At 39.6% G+C, this 17,627-nt stretch overlaps 1 protein-coding gene across 7 annotated transcripts in view; it reads right to left on the bottom strand.

The window, feature by feature from the left end:
* The window catches only part of frmd4a (FERM domain containing 4A), a 612,278-nt gene that overhangs the window by 233,273 nt on the left and 361,378 nt on the right, over positions 1–17,627 (bottom strand). The window contains exon 1 of one of the 7 annotated variants that reach the window (XM_039761494.1): positions 839–1,573. The exons of 5 other annotated variants lie outside the window; for them this stretch is intronic. In XM_039761494.1, the coding sequence (XP_039617428.1) occupies positions 839–997 (159 nt within the window). In that variant the 5' untranslated portion in view covers positions 998–1,573. Of the gene's footprint in view, positions 1–838; positions 1,574–17,627 lie in introns of those variants that run through there. One more of the 7 variants, XM_039761493.1, reaches the window with a different exon arrangement.

Below are 17,627 nucleotides of genomic sequence, written 5' to 3'. Positions count from 1 at the left end.
ACAGTGAAATCTGGCTGTGTGGCACAGTGGTTAATAATTCTGTCTATGGAGACCTTTGTTCAGTTATCAGCCTGTCATTTGTCTGTGCACAGTTTGCATGTTCTTTCTGTGTGAGTGAGGCCGCTCATGTTAATTTCTAAACATATGCTAAGTCAGCCAAGAGTGTTCGTAGTGGTGCCTTGTAGTGGATGTCCCATCCAGAGTTGACACCCCAGGGCTGCTGAAATGAGTGATGGGTAATGATCAAAGCTTCTCTGTAGCCATGAATTTATAGACTTAAAGGATTACTGTCATCTTGTATACAGTGTATAGAAAACTTACAGTACAGACAGCAAATGTGCAAGGAGAGCAGAGAGTCTCATTGTTTGTTTTCAGTTTCAAAACATTTAAGTGGATAGACACACACTGCACTGATATATGCCAGACTAATGTGAACCCCTGCCCCTGTAAATTGCAATAGACAAATATTTCTGTGCCGCCAATGGTTAAAAGAACACTACCCCTGATAGTCAGTCCTCATAACAACAATTAAACATCCATCTCCTCCATATTCCCATGCATTTTCAGATTATTAATGCACCACCAGTCGCTAAATTCCACTACATAGATGTTATGATACCCACCACGACCACTCCAGTTCACATGAAGCCTCATAGTGTGAAGCATATGCCAGCACGTCTCCTTCCCGTGACTCACGTGCAGCCAACAATCACAGATTTGCACGTGCAGATCCGCCCTCATAAAGCGGATAAACAAGATGAGTGGTTTCCTTTCTTTTGTTTTTTTTTTTTAACATTACACTGCTAACCAGCTTGATAAGCAATGTATTTTTTCCCACCTGGTAAACCATCCTGGAGATGCATCTTGGCCTCAGTATCAGCTGTAATGTTCGTAGGTTGACAAGTCGCCAGCTTCGGAGAGCTTGGGAAGTAAGATTCCATATTAGGGTATTCCTGCTGTAGAAGAGGTCTTCAAACCCGACCAGCACTGCCTCCATTGCACCTGCCAGGAGGGGCACTAGGGAGAATCAGGTAATAAATTGTAGGCAGGTGGCCCTGTTGGTACTTCCAAATTTATTTCAAAGTAGTTAAATAAAACAAAGCCTCAATGGACCCCTTGAACTTCACAGAGACTTTCCGTGACCCTCACTCCCACGCAGCAGTAAAAGAGCCTCTTGAGTTTTCTCTTCCACACACGACATGAAAGAAGCAAGCTGTTGATATCAAGAACATGTGCAAGCTGAAGATGACTTTTTTTTTTTTTACATTATCCTTCCTTCAACTTTACACTACAGTAGTTCTGTTACGACCCTTTGGGGAGAAGGCGAGGCATCCTCTCTCTCTTTCTCTCTTTTGCTGTCTCGGTCAGCACTGGAGATAATCAGATGTCCTCACGCACAGCTTTGTGGCTACGTGACATTAGATCTCTCCGTCTTGGCTTTCTGAAGTGCGAGTGAGGAGCAAACTTTGAATCCTGAGAGAGTTTTGCATTCTCTAGTCTGCTGGGAGTCCTTCCAGAGAAATGGAAAAAAGGCCACTGCTTCAGTGCCAACATTCCCTGGACATTCTTGCTACTTCTTTTTAACCCTGGTTTTGGGCCTAAAAGCAAAGGGAGGCAGATTTTTGGGGGCAGGAGGCCATTGGAGTGGGGGCGGGTGGGTTGGCTGGGGGAGTGGAGAGTTTTAGTGTCAGCTCATAAAGAATGAAGTGATATAGCAAGACTGTGGAATGTGATCAGTAGCCCAGGATTGGGTTGCAGAATGAAATGTCCATGCCTGCATAGCTGGATTCTGAAAATAGGGCTGTGGCCGCAGAAAATGCTTGCAATGTAGCATTCCATGGCAGATGGCATTGTGACAGGCATACTTCATCAAGACATAACTGTTTAGTACATACTGAACAGTCAGTACAGTTGTTTTATCCGTGTGTCATCTTTTCATAGTCAGAGCTCAGCTGAAACAATATATTGCTTATATACTGCACAAAATTCATGACACAAGTAGGGATGAACAAGAAGATGTAGGCAACAAATTCAAGTCCAGATCTTAAAGAACATCACGCCAGAATGCAGAACATTCCAAAATAATGAACTTAATGTCAAGGTTAAGGTTAGTTTATGTAGTTGAAACATTTTTAGATTATAAACCACTGTCCATCCATCCATCCATCCATCATTAATTAAACCAGTCCAATTCAGGGTTATAGGGGCCAAAGCCTGTTTCAACAGCATTAGGTTCAAGACATAAACCAACTCAAGGTGGGTTTGACATTTACTTACGTGTTAACCCAGCAGGTTGTTGTAAAACCCCACACAAACACAGAAAGAGGATGCAAACTCCACATAAGCAGAGATCAGCATCAGGATTCAAATGTAGGGCCCAGAATGCAGCAGCACTAACACTGGCAGTGTGAGAAATAGGGTTCCATAAGTGTTCTAAAATTAGTTATGTCTAGTTAGTGTTGGCTGATCTCTGAAACATTACTCTGTTGAAACTACCTGAGGAGAATGCTATCACTTAGGATATCACATTATAAAAAAATAAACAATCTGCTAACAAAAAACAAGCCACCTTGTACTTCTTAAAAGCATCATGCAGAACAGCCACTTTTCACAAGACATACATACCAAGATGACATAGTGCATTGTTAAAATGACTATTTATCATGTGGATTAAGACTAGTTGCGTGCCATGAACCAAATCACCAGCTTATCATAGACCAGGGCTGCATCTCTAATTATTTAAGTGCATGGAAGCAGACACGCATTATTTTGAAGGTATTGTTTCCTTATAACATGAATACTGTTGGTATCACAGTATCAGCAATCTTTGTCACTTTCTGCACTTCACTGTCACAGGATTTAGCATCACAAAAACAAGACAAGCATTAATGGAATAATCCGACAATATTCATCAAACCTACACATCATCCTCAGGATCTCAAAGAATATACAAACTTTTATTTACCTTCTTTATATATTTCTACTTTAACAATGGCTGCATGGCATAGTGGCGAAGGCTAATCAGTTCAATTCAGTTTGTTTTTGTATAGCGCTCTTCATTGAGGGCATGTTCAAAGTGCTGCTCCGGACCTTAAACCATATGGTTACTCTGCCTAACTGTGTAAACCTGACTAAACCAGTTCCCTTGCCTCTGTGCCAACTGTTAGAAGAGTGTCGTTGACGTATTTGGTATCAGGCACACTGTAGTAATCCCCAAACGGAAATTGTCTTTTTGCAAGAACTTTGGAGGTCAAAGCGCAGGGTCAGCCATTGTGCAGCACCCACAGAGTAATTTTCAAGGAATGCTAATGTAATATGGATGTGTGTCACCCTCAGTAAAGAGATCAACCAAGTTTATAGCATTAAAAACATAACATTTCCAAGCCCACTTAGCCCAATTCAGTGCTGTAGAAGGATGGAGCCTTCTAAGTAGCAATTGGTTCATGGCAAGAAACAACCCTGAATTTAGCACCAGTGGAAGCAGCAAGAAACTGCTTTGGAAATCTGAGGAAAGCCTATGTAGACACAGAGAGAACATATGAACTCCATATGGGCAAAAATTACAAGAAGGATTCAAACCCACAAAGCTGGATATGTGAGGCAGCAGCACTGCCTACTGCATTACTCCAAGTTTACAATAATAAAAATAGAGGTAATGATTTCCTGATGTGTGATTCTTCAGACATTAATGCCATTCTATCACTTTCAAATTCAGATGGTTCACCATTTGATTTTGCTGATGCTAAAGCTGCTAGTCAAACAAGTGTTATTGCTTTCCGAGATACTTAATATTGACTAACTGACAAAAATTTGCTGTGTCTAAAGACATAAAAATGTCAGTGATTTTTCCTGTGCAAAATAGGGAAGAAATACTTCATCCATCAATCTATTTTTGGCACTGTAGAGCAGTAGCATCAGCCACCAGACAGTGGCCAGCCAGCACTGGATGGTGAACTTAGGTCATCCTCTTTCGCACTGGACCCCTTTACAGTTGCCAGTCTGATCGCCTGCACTTTTTTGGTATGTGTGAAGAGAACTGGAGTAGTCTTGAGAAATAAATCACAAAGACATGCGATAATATGCACATAGACAGAGACAAAAATAATTCATATGAATAACATTTAGCATAATTAGAAGGTATAAATGGCTGTAGTTCTAGAGAGATCTTGCTATGCAGAGTAGTGCTCAGTATCAATTTCAAGGCCAATTTCAAATTTATTCTCATGTGTAGTTGTTGTGATGTAGGATTTTACATATAACTTGATAAATGTTTTGTATGTCTTTATAATTTAGTGGTACCTTGGTGAGAGGCATTCTTGTTTATCCCCCATGTTTACGACTTTTCTTTGTAATTTTACGACAGGATTTGGGGATGTGTCTTAAACCAGTTTGATGAGCATTTCTTTGCTAAAGTCTTTTCTCCCATCCCCACAAAAGCCAGGTTAGTGTAATATATGGTCTTGGGGGGCAGGAGATAAGATGTTCTATTTCACCCATTGGTCTGAGGTATGGCTGTTTGGAATTGGCTAGTCTCAGAGGCCTTTAAGTACCATGATGTCCTATTGGTTCTAGGAATTGGAGAGAACATCTATAAATGTACTTGCTCAACCACATTCTCTCTCTGACTGACTGACATATGATGAAGAAGCATCTCTCTAACTGACCCACATATGAAGAAGCATCTCTCTCTCTCTGACTGACCCACATGATGATGAAGACACACATTCAGCAGCCATATTGAACAGACATGTGGCTGAAAGCTGAGCACCAACGATGCCTTAACTAGAGACATTTTAAGTAACTGCAAGTCTGTGTGCCACCTGAATTACACATCACCATTTTATCAGGTTGTATGGTTGCCAATATTCAAATGTACTTTGCATTTTGTTATTATTTATGAATATTATCAGTAATACATTATTTTATGTGTAACTTAACTCCTGCTTGTCTTTTACTACATCTAATTGCCTGAGGTTATAGATATAGAAGGGAAGGTGGGGATAAGTTATATACAGTGGTAAGTCTGTGAGATTAGGTATTCTAAGGCTACATATTAATAATACAATAGGGACAGTAGAGCAATATATATTACTCTACCAAGATAAAACAATTGGCGAGTCGGCAGGATTTTGGGGTAACCAAGTTTTGCACCCTGTTTGCAATACTGTTTTGATGTATGTGTTTGTTTATGTATGTGAATTTTAGGGCACCCAGTGTACAAATGCGGTGGAAGTAAAACATTGTTTGGTTGCTGAATGGAATATAACCAACAAAGTGTAGAGACTTCATGTGTGTCACAAGGACACCCGCATGTTTGTTAAAGGGAGTGGTGAAAGATGCATGCATTCATACGGCATTTAAGTGGTTAAAGTGCTAGGGAGTGATGGGACATGCATTCGTCATTCATACGGTGCAGGCTAAAGCTAGGAAACCTGTAGTTCAGGTAGAGAAAGCAGAAGCTGAGCTGAGTGTGCCACAAAATGGAAGGGGCTGGAAGGATTAAAAGCAAGAAAACAGAGATCAGCTGTTATAAGAGGTTTACTAGCTTGTATTATTGGTAATAAGGAAGATCATGATAAGGAAGAAAATAGCAAAGTGAATGAAAGTTATGGAATGTTGAGTGAGAGTTTTGAAAGATGTAACAGTATCCGCTGCTAAAGTAGAAAGCAGTGAAAGAAGTGGAAAAAGAAATGTAAACCACCATGGTGAAAGTTAGGGCAACAGTAACCAGATCGGACTGTAAAACATGGGTGGGTGACTTACATGAGACAGATGAGTGCTCAGATAAAAGTGGGAATGTGAGTGTGAGGAAAAGAGAGAGATGAAAGGAAGGGAAAACAGCAAGGGTGTTTTCTTCCTTTATTCTCCACTGCACCACAATCTCCATTGAATTCTGAGGTCTGTCCAGTATTTAAAGAGCATGCTACACTGATAGATATTTCACCACTGTTAGGAAAGGTAACCAGTGCTGCATTGAAATTTTGATTTAGGACAAAGAGATCAGATAGAAGGCAGAGGAGCTGGTGAGTGTGAATGGCAATTGTTGACTAGAGGGCATGAACTGGATATTGGCTTAAGGATACTGAGTAAAGAAAGTGTGGAATTTAAACAAAGAACAATGGAAATGAAAGGAATTCAAGTGCTTGTGTGTGAAAGGTCTGAATGTGCTAGTGCAAGAATGGCTGAGTTGGAAAGAAAGTGCACCAGTTTAGGAGTTGGTTTGAATGAGAAGGTCCTAACAGCTGTGCTAGGGCCAGCAGTAATTAAAAACACACACACTTAGGTTCAGTAATTGAAACCTGACTGACCAGTTGTTCAAAAGACAGCCTATGACTCTCCATGCAATAAAATGGAGAAAAGTGAGCTGGTCTTTAGTAAAGAACACAGGTCAGTTTTAGCAGAAATGCTGGATTTAGAACTTGGGTTTGGAGAGGCTTCAGTCCACACTTTCAGGTAGCAGTTACCATACAATAAAAAAAAGGACACACAGGCAATGAAAAAAAATAGAAGGGCAGCACAGGAAGACAGGAAAGGGAAAATAGTTATTTCTGTTTCAATTTTCTGGCCTTTTGCAATAGTGCTACTTCTATAGTAAGGTTTTTTATGGACTTTGGTTTGGTGCAGGTAATAAATAGTGAAGGCAATTAGCAGAGTAAAATCCATGCAGGAGATCGGGTTATGCCAAGCTGTTCCAATGAATGCCTGGAAGCAAAGTTTGAGTTTTGGCACCAGGTCGACAGCCAAGAAAATGAGATGGACAGAAACTGCTTTGTCACCTTCCATTTTGCAGACCTGCCTACATAGAAGAATGAAAGAAAAGACAACAAGCAAAGACAAAGACAAAGACATGAAGAAGAACTGAAGAGACAGAAGAAAAAGACACTTACTGGGGTTTAAGTGAGTAACAAGTCCACAAGTCATGCAATAATAAGGACTAGTCACAATAGCTATAGTTTAGGAAAGGTGTTCATTACTGCAGCAAATTTATATTCCAAGGGGTGGAAACTGAACTTAGGAATGCAGGGGATTCATTTTGGGCTCATAAAGTATAAGAAAATTGGTGAACTTTTCAGGAAAGCAGGTGCAGCTGATACATTTGCAAGACATATGGGCTCCGATGTTCAGGTATAGTCAATTGGGATATGGAAGCCCTGCTGAGATTGTCGGCTATGGTGCAAGGACCAGTGGGCCAATTCTGAACCGAGGTGTTTAGCACAATGAGTATGCATATGGTGAGCAAACAACTCTAGGGGTGGCCTACAGGGGAATGATGAGAGTTGCAATGGTGGTGATGCCAGCCTATACTGGTTGATGGCAGTCAAGAGTTGCACCATGGGTAGGAAAGCACAAGAGGCAACTAAGTCAACCCCAAATGTGTGCAAACAGTTTATGCAGTGGCACATGTGCTGTCACTTGGGCAGAAGTGGTTGTACTGGCACCTGTGGCATGTTACCTTTCAAATTGTGATGTTAATTGTACAGTTGCATATGCTTAAACAGATAGTTTGGGACAGGGTCTAATTAGCAGTTAGACAGAGAACAAGTACAGATTAAAAATTCACACAATAGACTCAATTGTATGGGCTAGTTTAGTGGAAGGTGTGGACTTGTCTCATTTTGTCTGATGACATATGGAGACTGCAGAAAGAGTTGACGCAAGCTGGAGCAGATACAAGTCATCGGGAGCGCTTCCAAGTTCTTCAGATTGTCTTTGAAATAAAGAAGATATGTAATGGACAAATGGTCACGGACAACTTTTACATGGGAGAGCAAATACTGCAAATCAATGCACAAGTTATGCATCAGACTCTTGAAACAATTTAAAGACATTGTGTATAAAGACACTGTACAAAACATTCATCGGGGTGGAGTGTTGTGATGTAGGATTTTGCAGAAGATATTATACAGTACAAGCATGCAGATGTCAATACGAGTGACTGCTGAGTAAAAACACTCCCTGACTTCAGTGATGCCATATGAACACAAACGGAAGCATCTCTCTGCTGATGGAGGATGAAGAAGTATGACTGCAGGATGCCTGAGCTTTTTTAATAATTTAGTTTCATATAGGTGTTTTAGAAGTATTATCAGTAATTTATTTTATGTGTAACGCCTGCTTTATTTTTCTAGCGTGTTTGAATGAATTTATAAACCATGATAAAACAGACTAAAATGTTGTGACTCATTTTTCTTAACTTTTGCTGATGGTCCGTTACACTATTTGAAAATAATTACTGAAGTCTTTAAGCATAAAAGCCCCTTGGGCTCCCTGAGAAAGTTCACAGTGTTATCAGACATCAAAATCCTTTTTTGGTGTGCAAGGCCTGAATTTCTGAGTAAAAGATATGTTGCAATGCAAAAAGTCATTTGATCACAGCCATGTTTTATTGTCAGGAAAACAATGTGTATAAGCTTATAAACTACCAGCTCCGTGAAGAAAGGGTATATTTTTGTGCTGCTGCTCATTGACTTCCAGCATGGTATCCCATTTTTGGTTATGGCAGAGCCAGAGTCTGTCCTGATAGCAAAGAAGTATCTCACTCTAGCACATCTACTACTCTATAGCCATTTTTTATATTAATTATAAAAATGCTATGCTCTGTCTTGGCACACCACCAATATAGCTAAGATGTATAGGACTAATTCTGCTAGCAGCAGTACTGTGGCACAGTGGTTAGAGCAGGTGCTTCACAGCTCCAGAATCCTGGATTCAATTCTTGTCTTGCAAAGGACTGTGTGTAGTTTGAATGTCCTCCCTGTGACTGGCTGGCTTTCCCACCCAGATTCTACTTGGATCCTTGTGAGTGTAGGTGTACTGTACTGTGCACTGTAATTCCATCCGGGGTTGGTTTCTTGTCTCTTTCCCAGCGATGACCCTGAACTGAATAAATAAGCAGGCTAAAAAATGAATTAATGACTAATATTGTTAGGCAAAGAAGACCTACAGAGATAAGAGTGACATCAGGGAAGATCATGCTGATATTTGGAAGCAGCCAGACACATAAGCTGGTATTGTAGCCCCTCGTCTCCTCCACAGGGGACCATCTCATAATCTAAAGTGTATGACGCATTTATAGAAATGGAAAAAAGAAACCAGATGAACAGAATGAACTCCTCTCATCTGTAAAATTTATGATTTTTTAAGAAAGCATCCCCCATCTTTGATTCATAATTTTGTGTATTTATTTTTATTTCACAAAGCTTGTGTGCCTGTGATGATGGCTTCCCTCTACATCCCCAGGCTCCCATTTTGGAATATTGGTTAATAAAGAGCTCTGCCTTCCTCCATATATTTAAGGTGTCTCTTCCTTACCTCACTTTAACAGAAAAATACCTGTTGAATAACTTCCATGTTTCTTTTTTTAATGTACGGTATATACAGTATGTGGTGAGCGTCGTAGAAGTTAGCCCATCTGCTGTAAAACTGCAGGTTGGATTCCCAGTCTGGACACTACAATGTGGGGTTTGTTTGAACATTTGCTTAATCCCCATTGATTCTGGTTTCCTCCTTAGGATAACTGCCACTAAATTTAGTTTGCAGTGTGCAGGAATGCACCAGTGTCCAGCACTGGTCCCTGACTTATGCCTCATGCTGTGTAGACGTACACCAGAAATGGAAAAAGCAGGCAAAGAAAATGGATGGGTCAATATATTTGCAGTCCTCATCAATAACTGAGAAAAAATAAATGAGTTAATTACATTGTACTGGGTACAAAACAAGAAATTCAAGCCAGTTGAGTCTAGACCAGTCACTCTTGGGGATAAGTCCGGTTTTATTTTTATTCTGGCATTCATCATGCACTCGCTGCCTCAATACACTACTGATCCCTGTGTGCCGCAGAGTAATTAATTTTTTTTTTTTACCCTGAGTTTCCAGAGTCCATGAGAACGATTCAATTCCCAGATCTAAATCATGCTGTCTGCTAAAGAATGAGGGTCGGCCTGCTAAGGCCAAAGAACGACACGGAGGTTGTGACATCACTAAATGACTCCCGACTCTCTGCAAATCAGCTTGCTGCCATTGTTATTAATGTAGTGTCCCACACAGCACCCTCTTTATGACTTCATTTCATAGCAACGTGGAAAAGCACAAAAAAGGCAACGCCAAAAGGCCGTTCAAGCCCACTAGGTACATGCTCCAGAAAGGAATCTCCCAAAAAAAAAAGCAAGTGTAGCACCACTCATTACAAAAATTAGCAAATGTAAAGAGGCAGTAATCCTAGATTTGAATACGCTGCTGAAGCAGAGAACAGCTGGACAACAGTGCGTTAGGTATTTGTGTTTATTTACAAAAGCCGGGGCCTACTGCTTTTTACAGACGTGGTTGATTTAGAGCTGGATAACTTGGCTGAAAAGCTAAGATATTTTAAACATGTGTATTTCCTTCTCACGGTCATGAGGAGGCATAGCTTTATGAGCCAAATTTCCTCAAATACTACTTTCCATACAAGGCTTTAAAGTGAAAAAAAATGCTGTCTTACCTAATTTTAACTGAGAAACACTCTTTGTGTGACCGCAATTTAGAGTGAATCATCTGTGCTTCACATCCTGACAAATTCACCCTGTTAGTATTAACCTCAGATCTCATTCTTACAAATGAGATAAAAAAGGACTGCTTGGAAGTCTAGGATAAAGCAAATTAAACTCCAAATCACACAATGAAATCATTTATTAAAAGAAAAGTTGACTGAATTTGGCAAGAAATAAGTCACACATTTGTGTTCCAAAGTTGAGTCTTTCTGATTACGATAACCAAGTTGTAGAAACGAAGTATCACATTTGAGGACCTCAGGAATAATGGGGACTTCTGTCCATTAATACTTAGTTAAGCGACCGCCACTGGCGAGAATTCTTTGATGTCTTTCTAAAGTAAACGCACTGGATGTGTGATGAACCCTGTTTTTGTACTTGCTATTTCATAGAACCATTTTCCATGGGGCTCTCAAACATGCAACAGCAGAGCAGTCCAAACAACTGGAAGAAAGATAGTCTGACAGGCTGAAACCTCATCAAACATAAGAACACACAGACTACAGACAGAAAGCCAACGGACGCCAAGCTCTATCTGCCAAATACCCACAAATTCTTTGTCCAGGCTGTTACTATAGAGCCTGTTATTCACCCAGAAAAAAATCAACAACTCCATCTGGGTCACTGGCTAAACTCTCAAGCCAATTCTCCACTCTCATCATTAACATTTTTTTCCATTTTAAGCATAGGCTAATTATATGGGAAAGTATTCAGCATAAATATTTATGAGCATCAAAAGGAAAATAAGGCTACAAAATAATAACAAGTGGAAACATAACATGATGCTGTTTATAACACATTTGCAAGAATGAAGACGACATTCTTCTTTTCATCTTTCACTTGTGAATAGAGCTTCTTTTGACTGCGTGACTCATTTCTCAGTAGTTCCCATATAAAAGAAGCAAAGCCTTAAGTGAGGAGAAGCAAATGAAATGCACCATTGAATAGCGTCATCAGCCATAAACAAAGAGACTAAATGTTCGGTTACATCTGAGGACACAATTTCCTGCCATAGGAAGGAAATCCCATGACTCCAAATGGAGCAATTTTGGAGGGATGAATAATGCATTTTCAATTATTTTTGAAAGCAGAAGAAAGGAGGATTGAGTAAGTATCTAAATCGAGAATCACAATAATTAGGATCCAGAAAGATGGTGTGAGTAGACCATTGCACTTTTGGAAAAAAGAGCAAGCAGACAAAGAATGTCTCAAAAACATCCGAAAATTTTAGTCTGGCCACTTGAGGTCGTCTGCCCTGCTAAGTGAATGTAGATTTGAAGAGCTGCACAAGCTAATCATACAAAATAAAGTCATTCTTCAATTTACAAACTGTAATTTGATTCAAGAATAAACCAGAAAAATATTTTTAAGGATGGGCTTTGAAATTCATTGAAGATTTCTAATCAAGCAACAACGCTTAGATATCTAATATTAAATACAGAAAGCAAAATGCAAATGGATTAATGGATGCAATCCTGTTTAAATTAACATCAAATTATTCAAGGAGTGGACAGCAGATATAAATTCTTTCTTTTTGTGACTCCATGTGCAACCACACATTTGACACAAAGTCAAACCAGCAGTACTCAAGGATTCTCTGAAGAGACACAGTACAGAAGGAGTCCAGTCTTCGTCTCAGGTCACTGGATAGCGTCCGTGTCTCGCAAACATACAGCAAAGCAAGAAGTATCAGGACACTAAAGACTTGACACCCCCCAATGATCTCCCATTTCGTCAACTGACTTCATAGGAAGAGTCACAAGAGACATGAATGTCGCTGCTGAGGTAATTAAACCTCTCAACATGGTCGACACTCTCTCCACAGACAGAAACACTGCTCATAGCTATATCCAAGAGGTCATTAATGGCCTGGATCCTGATTTTTATCCAGGACACTCGCAAGCCCAGACACTAAGACTTTTTGCTCAGTCTCTCAAGCGCCCTGATCAGAGCCTACATTGACTCTGCGAAAGATCACAGCATCGTCAGCAAAGTCAAGATCAGTGAATCTTTCTTCTTTAACAGATGCCCAACAGCCACTGGACTGCATGACCCTGTCCAACACCCAGTCCATGCAACCACTGGAACAGAGTAGAAGCAAGAAGACACACCTGACGAACCCCAGAATCAACTGGGAAAAACTCCAAGGTTCTGTCTCCACTCTGCACAGCATTCACAGTATCAGTGTATAGGCTGTCCATGATATCCAGCAACTCCAGGTGCTTACAGCAAATTTAATCTGTTTCATATATACTGTATACAGCATATTCATATATTTCATATATAAGAAAAAAATTGAATAAGGTAACACTGGAGCAGTGCTAGTGTAAATGCAACTAAAGTGATGTTCCAAATTAAAATTACTGTAAATGCTAAAGTGTTAAAAATTAATTAATGAAGAAATATTGGAATGGTGCATTGCTTAGAGTTAACATGCTCCAGAGCTATGACTTCAAATTCTAGCCTGGGTGCTTCATGTACTTTGTTTTCCTCCAGTTTCCTCACACAGCCAAAAGATGCCTGATGACTGTAAATTGGTCCTCTATACATGCATGTGCCGTGGCATGGGTCCTGGCTATGCTCCGAGAGTTCTGGGACAAAACACATGGAACATAAAACAGGCTTAGGTACTGATACTTTAAACATAAAGAATACTGCAAATCATAAACAAAATAAATTGCAACATAGACAAATGAATCAAAAATGTAAAATAAAAACACAAAACAAGCATTTGGACCCCAGCTAGGGAAGCAACCCCCAGGTAAGATATGACATTTTTTATAGGTTCAGTCAGATCCTTATTGTCTAAGAATTGTCCAATGTGTCCCTTGTGTTAACTCAATTTGGATGAATTAACAATTTAGATAAGTCAAGTGCAGTATGTTACCTTAAAGGCAGCTGTAACTGCATTCCCTGCCAAGTTGTACTGCAAAAATATGATCCCAATATCCTTTGCTTACACTCAGCTGGAATGTCCAGTGGACACCTTTACCTTTGTAGAGATGTGTGGTTCACAGCTATCCTTCTGTTTTGTTTGCTTTGCATCAATCCTTCAATTTCCTAATATGCTTGTCCAGCTTCAGAGTTGTGAGAGCTGGGGCCTATTCTGGTAGCACCAGGCAGAAGATGAGATGCGAGTCCATCACAGGGTACACACGTTCACACATGCACAATCCCTCGCTCATAGTGAGTTACTGTAAAGTTGAATGTAAATCAACTGCTTCTCAGAAAATGAGCATGACTGTAATGTGCTGGTAGTACAGGATATCATTACAACAATCTGAATGATGACTGCATATGGGTGCAGAAACAGCTTATCCAACATTGTCTAGATGAGACTGAACTGCGGCCAAACAGCCTTTTCAATACCACCAGTTTTTAATGGGTTGATCGATCACCATCAAGTGATCTAGTAGTTGTCTTGTTTTAGAGATATTACATCCTAAGAATAAACAGGAAAATGCACTGTAAGCCATCAATTCAATTTGTTACTCCTTACTGATATGCCTGGCCATCTCAATACCCATTATGGACTGCCCTTTCAACTACATAGGGTCCTGTTTTGTGAAGCTGTGTATACAGAACAAGTAAAAATATCCATCAGTCAAAAGAACATCTGGAACTCCTCCAACTGTTTGAATTTTCCTTCAAATTTGTCTCTACTCGATTAGTCATTCACTACATTCACATGGTCATAAAAAACACTTGGGTGCCCCCAGAGCCAGCCAGCAATAAAAGATTGATAAAAGTTGAACTTAAAAGGCTTTTTTATTACATTAATAATGGATATTGGCACAAGCTATAACAACAAAATGAAAGCTATTTTTTGCTTTTTTCTAAATGGTCCTCAAAAGCCACATGCCCTTCACCTGAGTCGTAAGTCGGGAACAAAAATAGTGTATGATGGGGCAGAGGAATTACAATATGCTCAGACGCTGCCTTTTTTCAAGGCTCTCGGAAGTTTATTTTCTTCCCTGCTGTTTTGTTTTGCTTTCCTGTCATTGCCAACTGGTCAAAGCATAATTTAATTTAATTTACTTTACATTACCATTTCATTACATTATCACATTACCATAAGTGAAGGCAGCATCATGTAGACCTTTAGATCTTGACATGATATGATTTTGGAAATATTATGAGAAAAGAAAATGACAAGTTAGCTGGACTGAACAGCTGTTCTCTTCATAAAGATGTGAAAAGACTGCAAGACCTTCCCCCTTTCCATATTGTTCCATACAATCTATCTTGGCATCACTGTGTGGAAACCAGTTGTAGATAGCACGTCAGCCAGTGCACGTTATGCACATAAGTGCAGACACATGTACACACACACACATTCATACTGGGACGACTTAGTGAGGCTCGTCAACCTTACTGGCATGTCTTTGGAAGGGAGAAGGAAAATGGAGTATCCTGACACAACCCCACTGAAATCAGCAAGAGCACTTTGCCAGGCAGGGAAGAACAGAATTTGTTTCTTGGGCAGCACAGATTTGAAAATAGAAGTCATAGTGTAGAAACAAGTGAAAGGTCGTTAAAAAAGCAAACTTACTGTACATTAGAGGGGTAATCCCCTAAATAATTTGTTGAGAAACTGTACCTCTGAAACAAATTCCCTTCTCATTAATTCTTTTTGAAGAAATTGCTTCCTTTATTTTTAAAATACAGTGCAGACAAAGTATGTGTTGTTGACTTTAATAAGCTGATTCTGAAATGTCATTAATTAATGGCTATGCTGTTACATGACAGCATCCTTAGATTCAAAACACAGTGTGAAAACGCAGCACAAAATCAACAGGATCACAACAAAAATAGACAACGGAAACAATGGAAAATAAATTTATAAAGGAAAACAACTTTATAGGCTTGTCGCCAGGTACTGTGTTATTCCTGACATATCCATTCGTATTTTAGGTGAAATTGGAGACTTTTGAGTAAGCATGTGTGTTTTGTCCCTGTGATCCAGAATAAGTTCCTGTCTTGTGCTCAGTGTTCTTGGGGTACTTTGACGCTGGCATTGTTATGCTGTAGGGTTCTATGTTTAGGTTCTGATGGGTCAACTTGCTCTAAGGTCGGCAGCATGGAGTCTGTCCCTTACTGGCCTGTCAGTGATGAAGGCACTGGGTCTTTTGGCAGTTTCATGAGCAGAATAGGTGGGCAATCTGAAAGGATCTCTCAGACGGACCAGTCTAATGTGGCAGTCCTGCTCTGGCATGACCACATGGATGGTAAAATCTGTCCTGCTGAAACCTTCTCTAAACATAGGGACATGTATGACATCTGACTTATTATTGAAAGAGCACACGATTGACCGAGTAAGGTCTTTTGTCTTTCTTTGACCTGATCTGTCATTGCCCTAAGTGGACCTTATTGGGCAAAAGTGGACCTCAGCAAGTTGCAGTGTCCCACTGGATAAAATGAATTGCTGGTCAGACAGTTAAAGCTATTTCAACAGCTTTTTGTGAAAGTACACAAGTTTTTCACACCAGAAAATACTAGGTTTATTTTTTAATTATATTATATTTGTAAGTATGTCAGACTCTTGAGTCTTTCCAGGGAGAAGCAAAGTACATAAAAACAAATTGAACTTGAACTGAAATGAAAAAAGCTACCCCGAGGTTGGAATAAATGTGGATGACACAGTGGAGTGCGTCACTAAGCCTTTCAACACTTCTCATTTTGTACACGTTCTCAAAATGATTTTCTGTGAGAGCTAACCTGTCTTAACACAGTGCAGAGAGCAGTCAATAAGGAAAATCACATTTTTGGTCACTTAATCTTTGTATAGTGCCATTAAATACAAGCATCATGGCAAGACTCCCTACTGCGCAAACAAGGTTAAAATATAGTGTTGTAAAATACAAATTACATGGCAAAATAAAAACTGAGCCATCACAGAGACCAGAAGGAGTGTTCACATTTTTCACACAATTATTGTCTAAAGAAGTCTTACAAATCAAACCCAGATACTGTATAAAATTACAAAGGTTGCTCATTGTAATAGTGACAGGCAAGGCAAACATCCAGGATAAAATGATCAATAATATGTAGAGCTTTAAAGGACAGCAGACCAATTAGCAGACAGTGTGGCAGTGATGACGGGCCTGCCTCTGTGAAGGACAGGAATGGCTGACACTCGAAATAAAGAGAGAGTAGTTAAAAAGCCAGCAAGAAGAGGGGGTCTTCAATCTGCATTTGAATGTCACAACGCACAGAATCTCACAAATTGAGAGCTGCTAAGACTGCCTGATGCAAATCCACATGGAATGCTTATACAGGAAGTGAATGCAAAGAAGAATAAAAGATGAGAAACTGGAAGCTTTCAAGGACGACATAATACAGAACTTAAAATGGGGTTTCGAATCTTGTGTTATCTGCTCATCAGATTGGGGTGCCAAGAAATGCTGCTGAATTTTTTAAAAAAGGAGTTTTGTTTTATATTGTTCACAGGCATTGACTTTTGTTTCCTTCCATGCTTAATACATTAATTCCAGCTATAAGTATTGAAGGAATCCAAAATATTTAAGGCTGTGCACATCCTAGAACAAATACAGTATATATATTTTTATCTAATGCATCCTGACATAATGTCACTTCAAAACTTATAATCTTGTTAATTAGTAAAAGACACATATATTCCCTCAGGTGAGAGTCTGGAAAACAATGCCGACAAATCCAAATGACACTGAGCATATCATACACAGCATTAGGCAAGAGCCACCAGTAACATACTTGAGGTTTTGTTGAAAACATGAATTAAATAGATTGGTTGTTGGCACAGGACAGCAATAACCTTGATTGCATCTAGTTTACCTTATTAGTTAATATATGGAGAGAGAAACTAATACATAGTATATAGGGAAAGAATTTTGATGGGTAGAAGATTTCAGTTTTCAATGGATCAAAGAATGCATACACTCTTAGGCATCCCTGACATTATGAATGTTATCTTTCTGTGTCTATGAGTCAAAAAGTGAAACTATAGGCATGCTAACTCAAATGTAGATTGCTCAGTCTGAGTAAAACTTGGCGAAAATTTCCAGGCTTACTGATTTGAGAAGAATTGCTCAGGTGAGTTTTGATGTAAGGATAGATAGA

This window comes from Polypterus senegalus, chromosome 8, assembly GCF_016835505.1.
Source record: "Polypterus senegalus isolate Bchr_013 chromosome 8, ASM1683550v1, whole genome shotgun sequence".
Taxonomy (NCBI): Eukaryota; Metazoa; Chordata; class Cladistia; order Polypteriformes; family Polypteridae; genus Polypterus; species Polypterus senegalus.
Note: the sequence above shows the minus strand (reverse complement) of the source record. Positions and strands in the feature narration are given on the sequence as shown.